Source organism: Ovis canadensis, chromosome 23, assembly GCF_042477335.2.
Source record: "Ovis canadensis isolate MfBH-ARS-UI-01 breed Bighorn chromosome 23, ARS-UI_OviCan_v2, whole genome shotgun sequence".
Taxonomy (NCBI): Eukaryota; Metazoa; Chordata; class Mammalia; order Artiodactyla; family Bovidae; genus Ovis; species Ovis canadensis.
In genome coordinates this window covers 46,458,755-46,476,415 of record NC_091267.1, presented here as the reverse complement: position 1 = coordinate 46,476,415, position 17,661 = coordinate 46,458,755, and the positions used below count along the sequence as shown (strand labels likewise).

Below are 17,661 nucleotides of genomic sequence, written 5' to 3'. Positions count from 1 at the left end.
AACCCAGGGCAGCCAATGTTGGTTAATTAATTTTTAGAAAGAAGTCCAGTTCAGCCCTAGTTGACTGGGACTTAGCTATTGTGAGCACAGAATATCCATTTCTGTTCATTAGTATGCACATCACACTCACGTCTGACCTTCCTGATTCTAGATAACTACACTTTTAAGTGTAGCAATATTTCCCTTTTTTTTTTTTCCAGTTGGTTTTCACACACTGCTTTCACTACGTTGGAGTGGGCATCTTCCTAGTTACTGCAATTTACTGTTTTACTATGCTGTGTCCTTAATTTTTCTCTGTATTTTTCAATAAACTATTTTTCTAGGAATTCCCATCCTTCCTATTTCTACTCCAAGTCCAGAGGATCCAGTAGCTGGAGATATAATAAAAGGCAAGTAATTTCTCACTTGGTTTAACTTCAGTAAAAATGTTCTCCATATTCCTTCTTCTACACACATGGCTATGTCCAAGTTCAAATCATTCTTACGGGAGCTTGGTGGTGCCTTGTGGGTGTGTTGCGTTTGGACTCCTCACCCCCCTGCCCCTTCATTCTCTAATCCTGTCTGTGCTTTGCAAAGGCACTGCCTGATGAAGGGGACTAAGCCATTTGGATTGTCTGTCTCCAGTTTGCTCAGAAAGCTTCAGTGACAGTCAGCTGCCTGCCGTCTTGGTTCTCCATGAAGGGACTCTGAGAAAGGGACTGGGTGCAAGCAGTTCATTTGGGAGGTGACCCCAGGAAACATCAGTAAGGGAGAGAGTCTGAGACTGAAGGGGGCCTTTTTGAAGTTGCCTTAGCGAGCTTGGTCCTACGGTAGCTCCTGGAGCTGTAACCCTCTTGGCAGCTCTGGGAGACAGCAGAGAACTTGCTCAGCATTCCCCCAGCTGAATGGAGAACTTCAGTCACCTGCCGGGTGGGGAGGGCTGCCTCTGGGGCATTAACTCTCAGGACCTGGCCTGCAGGGGGGCCAAGGAGCTGCGGCAGCTGGAAAAGTGCCCAGGGAAGAGTGTGCGGAAGCAGGCTTTGGGGTGGAGAGGCGCTCTGCCTACGTAATACCTGATTCTGCACGTGTTTTGTGAGCACCTACTATGTGTCTGACACCGTTCTGGCTGCAGGGGACTTAGCAGTGAAATAAATTTCTCAGCTCTCCTGCAGCTTATACAACGTATATTTTAGTTGGGGGTAGGGTGAGGGCAACTCATAAGGTAACATGTTTAACATATAAACAAGTAAAATAACAAATGTGTTAGATGATTAACATGCAGGGTTGTGTCTTGTACAAGGTGCCCCTTTTAAATGGGAATCATTCACAATGGGGAACTTACGCATCCCTCAGGCCATGTCTTGTATTATTGGTGTAAAATATTCCAGTTAAGAATTTCCAAAGGCAGGTGATGGATCTCACAGATTCAGGATTACTTGGGGGAATATTTGAAGTTACTAACTGCCTATAATAAAGGTTGGCCAGATTTCTGTTCATTTAATCTCATTAAAAGGGTCACAAAAAGGTACTAATTTATTTAAAGAGAAGTCTGATGCTGGGAGGGATTGGGGGCAGGAGGAGAAGGGGACAACAGAGGATGAGATGGCTGGATGGCATCACTGACTCGATGGGCGTGAGTCTGAGTGAACTCCGGGAGTTGGTGATGGACAGGGAGGCCTGGTGTGCTGCGATTCATGGGGTTGCAAAGAGTTGGACACCACTGAGCGACTGAACTGAATTGAATCCATCTGCTTACTTTGCCAACAAAGGTCTGTCTAGTCAAGGCTATGGCAACCCACTCCAGTACTCTTGGCTGGAAAATCTCATGGGTGGAGGAGCCTGGTAGGCTGCAGTCCATGGGGTCGCTAAGAGTCGGACACAACTGAAGCAGCTTAGTAGCAGCAGCAGCAACAACATGTATGGATGTGAGAGTTGGACTGTGAAGAAAGCTGAGCACCGTATAATTGATGCTTTTGAACTGTGGTGTTGGAGAAGACTCTTGAGAGTCCCTTAGACTGCAAGGAGATCCAACCAGTCCATTCTAAAGGAGATCAGTCTTGGGTGTTCTTTGGAAGGCATGATGCTAAAGCTGAAACTCCAATAATTCAGCCACCTCTTGCAAAGAGTTGACTCATTGGATAAGATTCTGATGCTGGGAGGGATTGGGGGCAGGAGGAGAAGGGGATGATAGAGGATGAGATGGCTGGATGGCGTCACCAACTTGATGGACATGAGTTTGGGTGAACTCCAGGAGTTGGTGATGGACAGGGAGGCCTGGCGTGCTGCGATTCATGGGGTTGCAAAGAGTCGGACACGACTGAGCGACTGAACTAACTGAACTGAGTCCATCTGCAGTACAGAAGACACAGGAGGTGGGGGTTCGATCTCTGGGTCAGGAAGATCCCCTGGGGGAAGAAATGGCAACCTACTCCAGTATTCTTGCCTGGGAAATCCCATGGACAGAGGATCCTGGTGGGTTACAGTCCATGGGGTTGCAAAGAGTCAGACACAACTGAAGCAACTGAGCATGCATGCGCACACACTCTTGGTCACTCAGGGACCGTAGCTGTGCCTGACTTACTTTCTGATCCCCACGGCATGGTATTCTACCCATAGTGGGTACAGCAAGTGTGTCCTTAAGTGTTTGCCGTGTTTGACTAGAATGGGGCTCAGCTTTTGAGCCTGGATTACGATACATCGCTGGTCTCCTTCCACAAGCATGTTTTAGATACTCTGTTTCTGGTCTGTTTCCAGTAATCCCTTTGTTGTTCTGTTCCCTTTTCTCCCCAGATAGGCTGGTGGTGACTTAGGGAAGGAAATTTAATTGAATTTGAAGGAAAGTTCAGACTTCTGTTACAGAATATTAGGGAAGCCTCAGAACACAGCCTTGAGGAAAAGAAATTCCACTTAATGCAGTTAGATTTATTTGGGAATTTGAAATCAGAGAGATCCCGTTCAATTTTATTTTCTACTAATGCACTTTAAAAACACCCAGTTTGGGGCCTGACTTCTGGCAGTGAACCTTAGGAACACAAACATCTCAGCTGCCAGGAGATATACAACACTGGATGATACCAGGTCTCTCCCATCCCTGAGGATTTTAATTCATTGAGGCCCATTAATGCTTTCATGTCTTCTCAGTGGTTCTTAAATAAAGCTGTGTTTAAGAACCTGCTTTTACAAAATGTAAATGCCTGTGTTTCACCCTCAGATTTTAAATCTAGATTTCCAGGGTGACGTTCAGCCTGGTATTTTGAACAGATTTTCTAGATGATTCTGGCCTGTCTCTTGCATGCGTGCCAAGTGGTTTCAGTCCTGTCCGACTCTTTGTGACCCCGTGGACTGTAACCCACCAGGCCCCTCTGTCCATGGGATTCTCCAGGTAAGAATACTGGAGTGGGTTGCCATACCCTCCTCCAGGGGATCTTCCCTAACCCAGGGATCGAACCAGCTTCTTTTATGTCTCCTGCATTGGCAGGCGGGTTTCATTAGTGCCACCTGGGAAGATTTCCAGGGATGAAGTTCAGGCTGGTATTTTGAACATATTTTCTAGATGATTCTGGTGTATGTCTCTTGTTAAGAACCACTGCTCTGGTTAGAAGAAATTTGTATTTCATGGTTGGCAGACTTTCCTGTAAAGATATAGTAAATATTTTCAGCTTTGTAGGCAAAGTTGCATGTACTCAACTCTGCTGTTGTAACATGAAAAGAATAGACAATACACGAATGAATGAGCTTGGCTGTGTTCCAATAAAACTTTGTTTACTGAAACAAAAGGATCTGGGCCTCAGGCCTTAGTTTACAGATCCCGGGACTCTATCAGCATCTCTTGAGTTTGGGATTCCACACCCAGGCAAAGATGTTTTACCAGGAGATTCCAGTGTGCAGCCCAGATCGAGAAGTACTGTTCTAGAAATTCCATAGGCTCAGTTCCAGACACTTGAAACAAAGGAGACTTGAAGCGAAAGGACAGAACCCTTTTCCAGGCCAGAATGTTTTTAGCTTTACATGACCCTGGATATTATTGGGGTTTTCTGGGTCCAAGTGATCATTTATAACCACTTGGCATTTATTTTTAGAAAGTTCATGTTTAGTAGACACATCTTCAAGGGCTTTTTTTGAAAATGAAAGGATGCACGAAACATTCACTCTAGAGGGACACTGGCCTCTGGGCACTCTTTTATTCCTCCAAGTTCAAACGAAGAGTCATGAAGAGTAAAATCAGCAGCTGCAGAAAGACTCTAAGTGCTTACTTTAGGAGAGTGATGCCATCTTGGGATGGGTTTGTAAAGCAGCTCGTTTGGTTGGAGGACATGGCTGCCTGGAGGTTCCTTGACCCCAAGAAAAGGTTTTGATTCCCCTGATCACTTTGTAAGGAGCTAGTTGTGATTGTTGTTTAGTTGCCAAGTCATGTCCGACTCTTTGCGACCCCATGGACTGTAGCTCGCCAGGCTCCTCTGTCCATGGGATTCTCTAGGCAAGAACACTAGAGTGGGTTGCCATTTCCTTCTCCAGAGGAGCTACTTGCCCTTGCCAAGTTGTGAGTCAATGTGGGTGGGGCTGTGGCATGTGCTAATGATGAGAACTCTGAGAGTTGGGGGCGACAGCCTGCTGGGGCATGCCTTTGCACTCTGTCCCTCCCCAGGCTGGGCATTTTAACCTGCGTGGCAGGGTGGGGCAGCCACTGTTGGCATGGAGACAGGCCAGATATGGCTTAGAGAGAGACAGGTGAATTCTGATATGTTAGTTTGGCGGCTTTCTGTAGATGCCAGTAAAACAGAATTCAAGGAATGGTGTTTACCAAAGAGAACTGGAGTCTTGCATATTTAGCATATTCTTCATTCATTGAACTCTTATTAAGTGCCTCCTCTGTACCAGGCACAGCTGAGGCAGCTGCTAGTTCACAGTTGCTGCTCCCTGGAAGCCCCCAGGCCTGCAGGAGACACACCGGCAAACAGTATCAACAGCAGGAGTTAATCCTATGACCTGGCAAGGTGGTGGTGGTTTTGTCGCTGAGTCATGTCGACTCCTGCAACCCCATGGACAGCAGCCTGCCAGGCTCCTCTGTCTATGGGGTTTCCCAGGCAAGAACACTGGAGTAGGTTGCCATTTCCTTCTCTAGGGGATCTTCCCGACCCAAGGATTGAGCCTGCATCTCCTGCATTGCAGGCAGATTCTTTACCATCTGAGCCACCAGCCAAGAACATGGAGCAATAGGAGCAGACCCGAGGGTCATCCTTATAGCTTCTTACAAAAGGGAGGGAGGGAAGGTAGGCGGGTAGATGGGAAGGATGGGAGGAAGAATGGAGGAAGGAAAGAAGGAAAGAAAAAGGTAGAGTTCTAGAAGGGCTTCCTGGGACCAGGAGAAGGAGGCGTTGAGGACATTACGGATTTGTATATACTGAGGTGGCCCAAACATCATTTGGAGTTTTCCATAAGGTGTTATGGTGATGATTTTACACCAGGTGATAGGAAAGCATCTTGAGACACCTGTTTTTAGTGATGCGTGGGCTCTGGCAGCATGAAGATTTTGAAGGGTCTTCTGAGTCACATGTGTTGAGGACTTTGCATTGTGTCCTGAAGGCATCAGATCACCATGGAGGGGATTAATCAGGGCCTGGTAACCCACTCCAGTGTTCTTGCCTGGAGAACCGCATGGACAGAGGAGCCTGGTGGGCTACAGTCCATGGGGTCGCAGAGTCGGACGTGATGGAGCAAATAACACTTTAACTTTTTTTCATGAAAAGATTGGCTTTTTAGAAAGATCACTCCTAACACCAGTGTGGAGAGTGGGTTGGAAGGAGAAGATGGGAAGCAGACAGCCTTGTTAGGAGAATCTTGATATAAACCAGGCAAACAAGGGTGAGGTCCTCGAGGAAGGCTCTGGAACTCTGGAAGGAGGCGAGGATTCCAGCTACCTTCCTAAGATACAGGCACTAAGACCTGGTGAGGAGGTGGGAGGTGAGGGTGGAGGAGAAGCGAGGGGCCTCAGAAATCTCTGGTTCCTGCACTGTGAGGGAGTATTTTCCAGATAAGTTAAAAAAAAGTGTCAGGAGAACATGATAACCACTGCACTACAGAAAGCACACCTGAGTTAAAAAGTAAATTTCAGAAACAAATTTAGCAATGTATAGGCACTCGATGCTTTCTTTCTGTTTACAAATGGTAGTAAATCTAGGTTCCTTGGCCTTCAATGCCAATGTCAAGTTCAAGTTTCTTACTGAATTCCAATGCCTGGTTTGTCGCCAAGACTGAAGTTGACAGTAAACCTCTGCATTTCACTGTGGTGGTCTCAGCCTCCGGGGCTGTGGCACTGGGACCTTGTGTAGCAGCTGTGATGAACAGACAGGGTGGTGCTCATGCCAGCCTGAGCTCTAAGGCTTCTCTTGTGATGAATATACCGTTGGACACATCCAGTGCCTCTTTTTGACAAAGGGAGGCAGTTAGGTGACTGTTGGATTGAAGTATGAGCAAGTTAGATATTAGGCAAAGACTGTAGAATTGTTCTGATTTACCCTGATCTTTTTTTCTTCATTATTGTAAAAATAATAAAATAATAATAATAATTCTACAACTCTGTTACCAACCTTTTACATGAAAAAGGGCAAAGGGAAGGAGTGGGATTTAGCTAGCTCTTCAGATTATCTACTATTTTTAACCCTTGTAGAAAATCTTTCCAAAGTGCATGAGGCTCCTCTTCCTTGAGAAGTAGGGGTAACCCAGTCAAATCTTTGATCTACCTTAGGGACTGCCTCAAGGGACCATGTTGCAGGTTTAGATGTTAACATTCTTGAGAGAAATGTAGATACTTTAAATACAAGAATGGTTTGAATATGTGTACTAATCTAGAACATACCTTGAACACAGCTTTTAAAATCAGTTATCAGCTTGTATCCTTCACATCATATAAAGGGCATGGGGCTTTAAAACCAGGCTGACCTGGATTCACATTCCTACCCAGCTTTTCTAGCTGTGTGACCTCGGGCAAGTTAATTAACCTTTCTGAGCCTGTTTTTTCTCACCTATAAAATGCTTATCTTAACAGGACTCTTGCTTGACCTCATTATCTATCTATCCATAAGGAAGTCGAGCAAGAGCCCTGTCTTTCTGAGAAACGCTTATTGATTAAGACATCCTGTACGTGGCAGCAGGTGTCCCTAGGTGAGCTCTCCCTAAGTGTTTAGTCTGAAAGGTTTTTCCTTCTTTTATTGCTGTCTTTCACTATCTATTTAGCCCCTAATTTTAGTGGCTAAAACCAACATGATTTATTTCTTGCAATCCTGTGGCTTGGCTGGGCAGTCTTTCTGCCGAACTTGCTGGAAGGTCCGCTGGGGACAGCTCAGTGTCTCTCTCCCTGTGGCCCTTTGTCCTCGAGGAGGTCAGCCAGAGTACCCCCCTCAACCCCAGCGATCTTAGGGTTCCCAGAGCGTGAGAATGGAAGCCACAAAGCCTGTCATAAAGCCACAAAGCTACAAAACCTGGGCTCTGAAATCCAGGACAGCGCTTTCCCCTTATTCTACTGGTCAAAGTCAGTCATGTGGCCAGTAAGTGATTTCAGTAATTAAAGTGTGAAAGACAAACCCAAGTTAAGGCAGAGAGCAGGCAAGGGACAGGGGAGCTGCTGGAACAGACTGGGAGGGGGCCCCTTGCTGAGGTGGTGACTCCCCCACAGAGAACTGAAGGATGAGAGGGAACGCGGGAAGGGCGCTGCCCGCAAGGACTGACCAGCCAAAGCAGAGGTCCTGAGATGGACAGGACCACGCTGTCTGCTGAGAAGGGCAGGTGCGTGCAGGCTTGAAATGAGCCCGGTGAGGTCCTCCAGAGCCAGACCTGGCTCTGATCAGGGCTGAATGGATGTTCATCTCTTTTCTTTTAAACAATGGTGGTAGAAATATGTTAAAGTCAAGATAGTCATTCAGTGGGAATCTATGAAGTTGAAATTTTACTAAATAAGGCTCGTGTGTGTGCGCGCGTGGTCAGTTGCTCATTTGTGTCCTACTCTATGGACTGCAGCATGCCAGGCTCCTCTGTCCATGGGGATTTTCCCGCCAAGAATACTGGAGTGGGTCGCTGTGCCCTCCTCCAGGGGATCTTCCCAACCCAAGGATTGAACCCAGGTCTCCCGCATTACAGGTGGATTCTTTACCATCTAAACCACCAGAGAAGCCCAACTAAGGCTTCAGTTCAGTTCAGTTCTGTCGCTCAGTCATGTCCGACTCTTTTGGGGGAAAAATTGTTCCCGTGGGCATGGATGCTGAAAGATTATAGATTGCAAAGTCATGTCTGCCCTAGAGGTTCCTGAATGGCATCTCTGATCTTTCCTGGGGAGATGTCTTACTCCCTTTAAGAAGAGTCTTTAAGATGAGTTAGGAATGTATGTAAACCATTTATTATTCCGTCACTAAGTTGTGTCTCACTCTTTGCCACTCATGAACTGCAGCAAACCAGGCTTCCCTGTCCTTCACTGTCTCCCAGAGTTTGCTCAAATTCACATCTGTTGAGTTGGTGATGCTGTCTAACAATCTCATCTTCTGCTGCTCCCTTCTTTAGCCTTCAATCTTTCCCAGCATCAGTCTTTTCTAATGAATTGGCTCTCCGCATCAGATAGCCAAAGTACTGGAGTTTCAGCTTCAGCATCAGTCTTTCCAATGAATATTCAGTGTTGACTAGTTTGATCTCCTTGTAGTCCGGGGGACTCTCAAGAGTCTTCTCCAACACCACAGCTCAAAAGCATCAGTCCTTTGGCCCTCATCCTTCTTTATGGTCCAACTCTCATATCTGTCCATGGCCAGTGGCAAAACCATAGCTTTGACTATATGTACATTTGTCGGCAAAGTGATGGCTCTGCTTTTTAATACACTGTTTAGGTTTGTCATAATTTGCCTTCTAAGGAGCAAGAGTCTTTTAATTTTGTGGCTTCAGTCACCATCTGCAGTGAATTTGGAGTCCAAGAAAATAAAATCTGCCATTGTTCCCACTTTTTCCCCATCTATTTGCCTTAAAGTGATGGGATTGGGTATAAACTATAGATAACTCAGAATCTGGATTTCCATGGCAGACACCTGGGTGAAGGGAGAAGCACACAAAGGGATGAAGGATGGAGAGCCCCTCTGAATGTCTCTTCCTCTTCGCAGGCTGTGACTGTAACTTGGAAGGAGTTCTCCCTGAAATCTGTGATGCCCAAGGGAGGTGCCTGTGCCGCCCCGGCGTCGGAGGCGCTCGGTGTGACGCCTGCCGCTCGGGTTTCTACTCCTTCCCTATTTGCCAAGGTAAGTGAGCAACATGAACATAGTGACCGTCAGTCCCCTGAGATAAGTTTCCTCCCAAGGAAATTCAGAGGCTCCTTTTGGCAGAACTGTGTAGCCTCCCATTTAAATGAACGAGCTGCTGGCTCAGATATGTATGTTACATGTGACCGTCCTACCGCGGCCATCTCACCACCCTTATTTTGCCTTTCGCCCTTAACCTTCTTCCTCCCCAGCAGTCAGCCTGTGGGCTCTGGAGAGGAGGTGGTACCTGAACAGTGTTGAGGAACCTGCCAGGCAGACAAGGGGGAGGAGGCTGGGAATTCCAGGAAGGAGGACAGCACACGCAAAACCGCAGCCTCCTGCTTCTCCACTTGGTTTGTCTCTTAGTCTCCCATCCTAGTAAGAGCCACTGAAGGGGCTGGAGGGAGGGAGAGGGAGGAGTTTGGCCCAGGCCTCGAAGAACAACAGGTGTGCAGTCAGTGATGTGTGTGCTAGGTTGCTTCAGTTGTGTCCAACTCTTTATAAACCGATAGACTGTAGACTGGCGTTTTTCTCTCTGTCCATGGGATTCTCAAGGCAAGAATACTGGAATAGGTTGCCATTCCCTTCTCCAGGGGTATCTTCCTGACCCAGGGATCGAACCTGGGTCCTCCACCATTGCAGGCTTCCCTGGTGGCTCAGGCAGTAAAGAATCTGCCTGCAGTGCGGGAGACTCAGGTTCAATCCCTGAGTCAGGAAGATCCCCTAGAGAAGGGAATGGCTATGCACTTTTCTGAATTAGGGCTTGAACCAAACCCATAAGGTAAATCCCCAATTAATTCAAGGTATTTTAACTCCAACATTTCATTTTGTATCACAACGTGATAATAGAAATAACACACACAGTAAATGTAATACGCTTGAATCGTTCCCAAACCATCCTCCCTTGCTCTGGCCTGTGGAAAAATTGTGTTCCATGAAACTGGTCCCTGATGCCAGAAAGGTTGGGAACCGCTGCTGTACCTCATTTTAAGAGCCTGTAGCCCCAGTCCTGTCTGATCTCCCCATGTGCCACATTCCCAGCCCTCGCTTTTCCTCCTGGTCCTGGGCCTCTATCCTCTGTCCCCCTTCTCAGCCTTGGCCTCTTGGGCCACAGAAACCCTCCGCAGTCCCCGCCCAGGGATTTGGACCACCCGGCAGCTGGGAAGGTAAGGAAAGGAATGGGGTATCTGTACTCTCTGTACCTTGACTTCCGCCAGAGAAGTTCCGTATTAGGAGTTGGAAGACCCAGTGTGTTTCCTGTCGAAACGTCAGTACAGCTAATGCTTATGCTGGAGTTGTACGAATCATCCTAGAGGCAGATTCAGTACTGAGCCGACTCTGGTCTGGGGTGGTAACCTCATCCTTGCAGGTTTATTTTCCCCATGGAAGGACATCCCAAATAATGACGTTTTAGAGCATGAGGTAGGGATGCTAACATTTCTAATTTAAGCTGTAGGCCCCAAATGTCTCATTGACAAAGTGAAGAAGAACTAGCAGGTGGGAGACGAGGTGGAGACCTTCCATTTCAAGGTCCACTAGGAGCCAATCTGGGCTTCCCTGGTGGATCAGATGTAAAGAATCTGCCTGCAATGTAGGAGACCTGGGTTCAATCCCTGGGTTGGGAAGATCCCCTGGAGAAAGGGTATGACTACCTCTCCAGTGTTCTTGCCTGGAGATCCCATGGATAGAGGAGCCTGGCGAGTTACAGTCCATAGGGTCACAAAGAGTCAGACTTGACTGAGCGACTATACTTTGACTTTTCAGGGACCAACCCCAGGGGAGCTTATGTTAGGAGCAGGAATAGTGAAGATGAAGTCTGACAAAAAACAGGAGGAGAAAGATCAGGGCAGCCTCGTTCCTGGCGGCGTGGAGAGGTGTGCCGCCAAGTTGTTCTTCCAGATTTGAGCCACTAGGCTCTGGAAGCCTTTGGGATGCTCTCACATTCTGTTGCCAATGGTCTCCCTTCTCTGGTACTCACTTTTTCTAATAGCTTTTGTGATCTTTTAATTTTTTTTTTTCCTTTGGGCAGTGTTGAAGCCAGTGGCTGAAGGCCAGACATGCTGAAATCTGAACTTGGTCTAGCATCAAGGCCTGACCCAGTATTTCAATTTGTGATCTTTCTTAGATGAAGTTGGTTGCTTGACCCATGGAATTTTAGAAGCGAACCAGTGTAGCCACAAATCCTACATCGGAGGGTACAATATAGTCTAGCCAAAGAATGCTTGTGTGGCTTTGCTCTAACGTTGCTTTAAAATTTTTTAAAAATCTTAAAAAGAATCCTAAAACTCTCCCTAATTGTTCTTTTCAACTGCAGTCCAGCATTTATGTTTTGTATTAACTTAATTTGCTCCAGATTTTAAGTGCAAAGCAGTCTCCTCCTCATTTGATTTTGGATTCACTGAAGTGCTTGCAGTTTTCTTGATTGGAGCTGAAAGTCAAATCATAGATGTGGGGCCATGACGAGAATCGTCTCTATGTATTTCAGCTTTATGTTTGTGTTGACGTCTGGCTCAGCACTTTACCTGCAACCGGAAAACACACCTAGGCTCTCTGTGAACTTGGTCCTTTGGTGGGGGAGGGCGGGAGGTGTTGTTCTTTTTTCATCCTCTCTGTCCATCCTTCGTTCCTTCTTCTCCTTTTTGATTTTTCTTTTTCTCTTCCTTCCTCCTCTTGCTTTTTCCCTCGTGCAATTTGCTAAGCAGCCGCTAGTCAGCACTTAGAGCAGAGACCAGGAGGGTGGGAGTGTAGAGAATGAGGGCCTCCCATGGCTGGCACTGAAGCCTGTCCCAGTGGAGCTGCCCCCAAACCTCAGTATCCCGGGACCTGAACTGTCCGCATTGGAGTTTTCCATAGTCTTTGGGTTGTGGTTACAGGTAGTTCCTTAGAAAAGTGCTATATACATGTTACCAGTGCATGTCTAACCTCTTCCTACATGTCAGCATATTCTCACAAATCAGACAAACTGGCCCTGGAAAGAGGCCAGATGCACCGGTGGATGGCAGGTGGCAGTGTAGGGGGAGGTTTCTGACCTGGGATGCCCCTGGGAGAGCCCTCTCCCAGCCTTTCCAAGGGGAAAAACCAAATCCAGAAGGATGGGCCAAGTTCTGTGCAATTTTGCTTTGAACTGGCCCTTTGCTTTGCAGTTCAGTGTTTGTCTAGAACATTGAGGCGGTTGGAAGAAGCCTTGGGATTTTCTGTATGTCTGATCAGTTAGCCAGAGAGGTGGAGGGTGTTCACTATGATGGAACTGAAATGCTGACTTTGTGGCTCTGATGGAGAAGGCGCCAGCCTGCTCTTCCAACAGAAAGAAGAGCTCCAAAATCCTGGGCGTCGAGAGCACCCCCGAAATAATAAAGAGCTCTCTTTTCCTTGCAATTTACGTGTCGTCTGGCAGTGTCGCCTCACTCTGTGAGTTTATTCACTGACAGGGAAGAGGGTGGTGTTCCCAGAACAGTGCCTCACACAGCAGTGTTGCAAGATTCAACAAGAAACCACATATCAGTTGAACTACAGGGGTGGATCTGGCAAAGGATTTCAATAGTTGCTTATTCCTTCATTTAATAAATATCTATTTGGCATGTCATAGAGACCAGAACCCTGTATGCAGGTCAAGAAACAATAGTTAGAACTGGACATGTAACAATGGACTGGTCCAAAATTGGGAAAGGAGTATGTCGAGGCTGTATATTGTCACCCTGCTTATTTAACTTACATGCAGAGTACATCAGGCGAAATGCCAGGCTGAGTGAATCCCAAGCTGGAATCAAGATTGTTGGGCGAAATATCAACAACCTCAGATATGCAGATGATACCAGTCTAATGGGAGAAAGCAAAGAAGAACTAAAGAGCCTCTTGATGAGGGTGAAAGAGGAGAGTGAGCGACAGAGGATGAAATGGTTGGATAGCATCATCAACTCGATGGATGTGAGTTTGAGCAAACGCCAGGAGACAGTGAGGGACAGGGAAGCCTGGCGTGCTGCAGTCCACGGGGTTGCAAAGAGTCAGACATGACTGAGCGAATGAACAACAACCAGAAAAAAAGACCAGGATTTTGCTTGAGGCTGGAAGATTTCAGGGGAGCACAGCAGACAGGCTCCCTGATTCCTTGTATTATTTAATATCATCATTTTTAAATACTCTTTGAGAATCAAAGTATCTCAAAGCAGAAGTATGGTGAAGAGCAGATGAGAAGAAAAGATTCCAGAAACTCAGAAGGACCTGGATCAAAGCAAAGAGCTGATTTGAAATATTTGCAAAGCCTTGTGGTATTTCCAAGAGTGAGAAACAGGCTGCCAGTGTTGGGTTTGAGTTTGGGATCTGGCAGCTTTCATCGATAAGCTGGATAGAAACCCAAAGTGTGATGCCAGATTGAGTCATTCACGATTTAAAATAATGTACCTGTGTTTAAGGCCATGTCTTTGTTTTCACCTCTGGAGAGTTTCTGCATCTTCCGAGGCTCCCTCGACAACCCCTCTGGTCCTGGGAGGAGTCAGTGTTAATTTCACCCATGTGATGCTGGCTGGAGCTGCCTCCTCTGTTGCTCCGGGCTCCTGTTGCTGCTCCAAATGCCAGCATGCATGTTTGCTCTCTGCATTCCCTTCCTTAAAGCAAGAAGAGCAGAGAGGACCTGTGTCAGGGATCTCCAAAGGGACAGAACCCATAGGATGTGTCTGTACAGTAAATCCCGCACCTGTGAACGAGTTCCAGCCCCAGAGCATGTTCATTCATCCAACAAAGTAAGCCTAGGTACCCCACTTTCACAGTAGGTTATACAGTACTGTACTCTGTGTGTTAGTTGCTCAGTCATGTCCAACTCTTTGTGACCCCATGGACTGTAGCCCGCCAGGCTCCTCTGTCCATGGGGATTCTCCCGGCAAGAATACTGGAGTGGGTTGCCATGCCCTCCTCAGGAGATCTTCCCAACCCGGGGATTGAACCTAGGTCTCTCACATTGCAGGTGGATTCTTAACCATCTGAGCCACCAGGGAAGCCCCTGTACAGTACTGTAATGGGTTTATAATACTTTTCATACCAATAATACATAAAAAACAGACACGAAAAATAAAGCACTTTTAACCTTATAGTACTGTACCTTGAAAAGTACAATAGTACAGTACAAGGGCTGGCATACAGGGGCTGGCATTGTCTGAATTGGCAAGAAGAGTTACTGGCTGGAGGAGGGAGAGGAGGTGGGAGACGGTAGAGCTGAAGGATCATCAGCAACAGGAGACGGAGGGCAGGCTGCAGTTTTCACTTGTGCCTGTCGTTGGAGGAACGCACGTTTGCATTTTTGAAAGCTTGCAACTTGAGGGTTTGTATGTAAGGGACCTACTATATCTATAGATATAGATAGATTTATTTTAAGGAATCAGTGCATGTGTTTGTGGGGCTGGTGCGTCTAAAATCTGCAGGGCAGACCAGTAGGCTGGAAACCCAGGGAGGGAGCGGGGAGTTGATGCTGCAGCTGGTGTCCACAGGCCATCTGGAGGCGGAATTCCTTCTTCCTCCCAAACCTCACGCTTTTCTCGTATGGCCTTCAACTGATGGGACGAGGCCCACCCAGACTGTGCAGAGTAACCTGCTTTACTCGAGGTCAGCGGACTTAAATGTTCGTCACATCTAACAAAGCACCTTTTCAGCCGTACTTGGTGTTGAGCCAACATCTGAGCCCTACGGCCTAGGCAACGTGCAAGCATAAACCATCCCAGAACCCAAGAACGTTTCCTCAGTCGTCTGCCCCTGGGTAGGGACCTGATCTCTGCAGACAGGCCTGGAGGGAATGTGGGGCCTCTGAGGATGCTGGCCTGGATAGCTAAAGAACTGAGTTATGTCCTGGTGTCTGGCTGGCTGAGCGGCACTAGGCCTGTTTCTTCTTCTCTCTTATGTTTAGTTTCTTAGGACCACGTCACTAATTCTCTAGTCCCTCTCCTGGAGTTCTACCCCACTGGGCTCTTGTCAAGTAGGTGCTAATATTATTCCCACTTAAAAAAGGAGAAACTGCAATTTAGAGCAACAGAGCGATGTGTTTCAGGTTCCAAGTCTGATTAGAGGTGAAGCTGGAACTGCCTTTGGGTCTTTCGGGCCCCACCTCCGTACTCGTACTGGTCCCGGGTGCTCCTGCCGTGGGTCTGACCGAGGTCTTTTCATCCAGCCTGCCAGTGTTCAGCCCTTGGGTCCTACCAGACGCCCTGCAGCCCAGTGACTGGACAGTGTGAGTGCCGGCCGGGGATCACGGGACAGCGGTGCGACAGGTGTCTCTCGGGTGCCTCTGATTTCCCCCACTGCCAAGGTAGGGAAGACTGCAGATGGCTGGAGGGTGGGCTCCTCTCCACCTTGTGTGTGTGGCCAGCCTCCCAGAGAAGTCTGCAAAGCCTGCCAGACCCACTGCTGGTCACTGCTTCACTTTTGACCTAATCTGCCTGGTTCTTCCCCTTGTAACGGGAGATTGACTAAGGCAAGAAATTAATTAATTGTAAACGTCCCTGGTAGCTCAGACGGTAAAGCGTCTGTCTACAATGCGGGAGACCCAGGTTTGAGCCCTGGGTTGGGAAGATCCCCTGGAGAAGGAAATGGCAATCCACTCCAGTACTATTGCCTGGAGAATCCCATGGACAGAGGAGCCTGGTAGGCTACAGTCTAGGGGGTCACAAAGAGTCGGACACGACTGAGCGACTTCAGTCAGTCATAATTTTAGTACAGGTGGAGAGCAAGGGAGCTGTGATAATGAAAGAAGTAAGTCTTGGTTAACTAAAAAATGTACTTACAAATTCTATAACAGCTAGTGTGTTAGTCGCTCAGTCGTGTCCATGACTCCATGGACTGTAGCCCACCAGGCTCCTCTGTCCATGGAATTCTCCAGGCAGGAACACTGGAGTGGGTTGCCATGCACTTCTCCAGGGGATCTTGCCTCGAACTCCAGTCTCCTACATTACAAGCAGATTCTTTACCTTCTGAGCCACCAGGGAAGCCTAGCATCGAATTGGACAAAAAAAAAAAAAAAAAAAAAAAAATCTCTTTGTGTAATACTGCCCTCTTCTGGATAATTCTAAGGATGTTCAAAATTCTTGACTCATTTATTTCCCCAGTCGCCTTTTCGTCATTTAGAAATGAAATTTTAGCAGGAGGCAGGGAAGAGAGTCACCTTTTTCAGTGACCAAAAGGGTGATTTGGGGATTAAGGACCACGAAGGCTATTAGAGGTGTCTTTTTCTGAATTATTGAGTTGGTCCAGAAGTTCTTTGGGGTTTTACCATAAGATGTTATAGAAAAACGCAAATAAACTTTTTGACCAACTGATGGGTGCAAAGACCTTGCCACCCACCTATCAAAAAATATCAATATAGATGCACTAGTTTTAAAAACAAGGAAAACTTAAAGAAAAAAACTTCAAAACATCAAAACAAAGGGACAAATGAACATTAAAACTCCAGACATTTCTATACCATATAACTATTTATATATCATATCCAGGCTCCAGCAATGTCTGTGACCCAGCTGGAACTGTGGACTCCAGTTTGGTAAGTAGAAGATTGTTAAAGGGTTGCAGTTCTAACTATTATTCTGATATTTATTTGAGACTGACACATTTGTGAGCTTCCTGAAATTAAAAGTAAATTAAAATAAGACCTGAGGCTGAATTGCTTGAAGAGACTATTGCTCTTTTTCAAAGTGCATATATGATATTGTGATTTTGGTTTTGACCAAAAGAATACAGTTTACTTAAACTTTTTGTAGAATTGTAGAGTCCTAGCGTTTGTCTGAAGGCATTACCTCCCTAGAGACCTGCACATAAGCCTGACACAGATAATTAAAATTAAGAAAATCAAAGGCCAGTAAACGTTTAATTAAGCTGTCTGTGTACAGAGTAATTGTAGTCTATTTGATGTTACTCCAGGCACAGTGTTGTGGCATTCTGATTCATTTTCTAAGCACTTTAGAAATTGTCGTCTTAGCCTCAGAGCCTGCAAAGCTGGAACCCCAGGTTCTGGAGGGAAAGTGGGAGAAAGTTCTCTGTCCTCACTGTGGGACTTGATGATGTTTAAGCGAGGAGGTGACTCTTGCATATTATAAACACGCTTGCAGATAAATCTAATTTCTACTGAATCTCACCAAGTTAAATGTTCAGATATTTTATGTTTAGATTTATATCCACGTTGTAACAAAATCCACAGATAATGACAATGTTGTAAATAAGAATCATTAAAATTTTTTCTTGTGTACACATGTGGCAGGTTCATGTTGATGTATGGCAAAACCAATAAAGTAAAGAAATTAGCCTCCAATTTAAATAAATAAATTTAAATTTAAAAAAATTTTTTATTCTGAATTTTCCAGTTTTGTTTTAAGCACATAGATGGATTCTGTGTATAACAAATAAGTAAATAGTAAAACAAAAGCAATTAGCATATTGTTAA

At 46.3% G+C, this 17,661-nt stretch overlaps 1 protein-coding gene across 3 annotated transcripts in view; it reads left to right on the top strand.

Annotated features, from left to right (window-relative positions):
• LAMA3 (laminin subunit alpha 3) overlaps window positions 1–17,661 on the top strand; it is a 253,721-nt gene that overhangs the window by 84,847 nt on the left and 151,213 nt on the right. For all 3 annotated transcript variants that reach the window (XM_069569260.1, XM_069569259.1, XM_069569261.1), the window contains 4 exons: window positions 324–389; window positions 9,114–9,248; window positions 15,400–15,537; window positions 16,718–16,764. In XM_069569260.1, coding sequence (XP_069425361.1) covers window positions 324–389; window positions 9,114–9,248; window positions 15,400–15,537; window positions 16,718–16,764 — 386 coding nt within the window. The remainder of the gene's footprint in view (window positions 1–323; window positions 390–9,113; window positions 9,249–15,399; window positions 15,538–16,717; window positions 16,765–17,661) is intronic.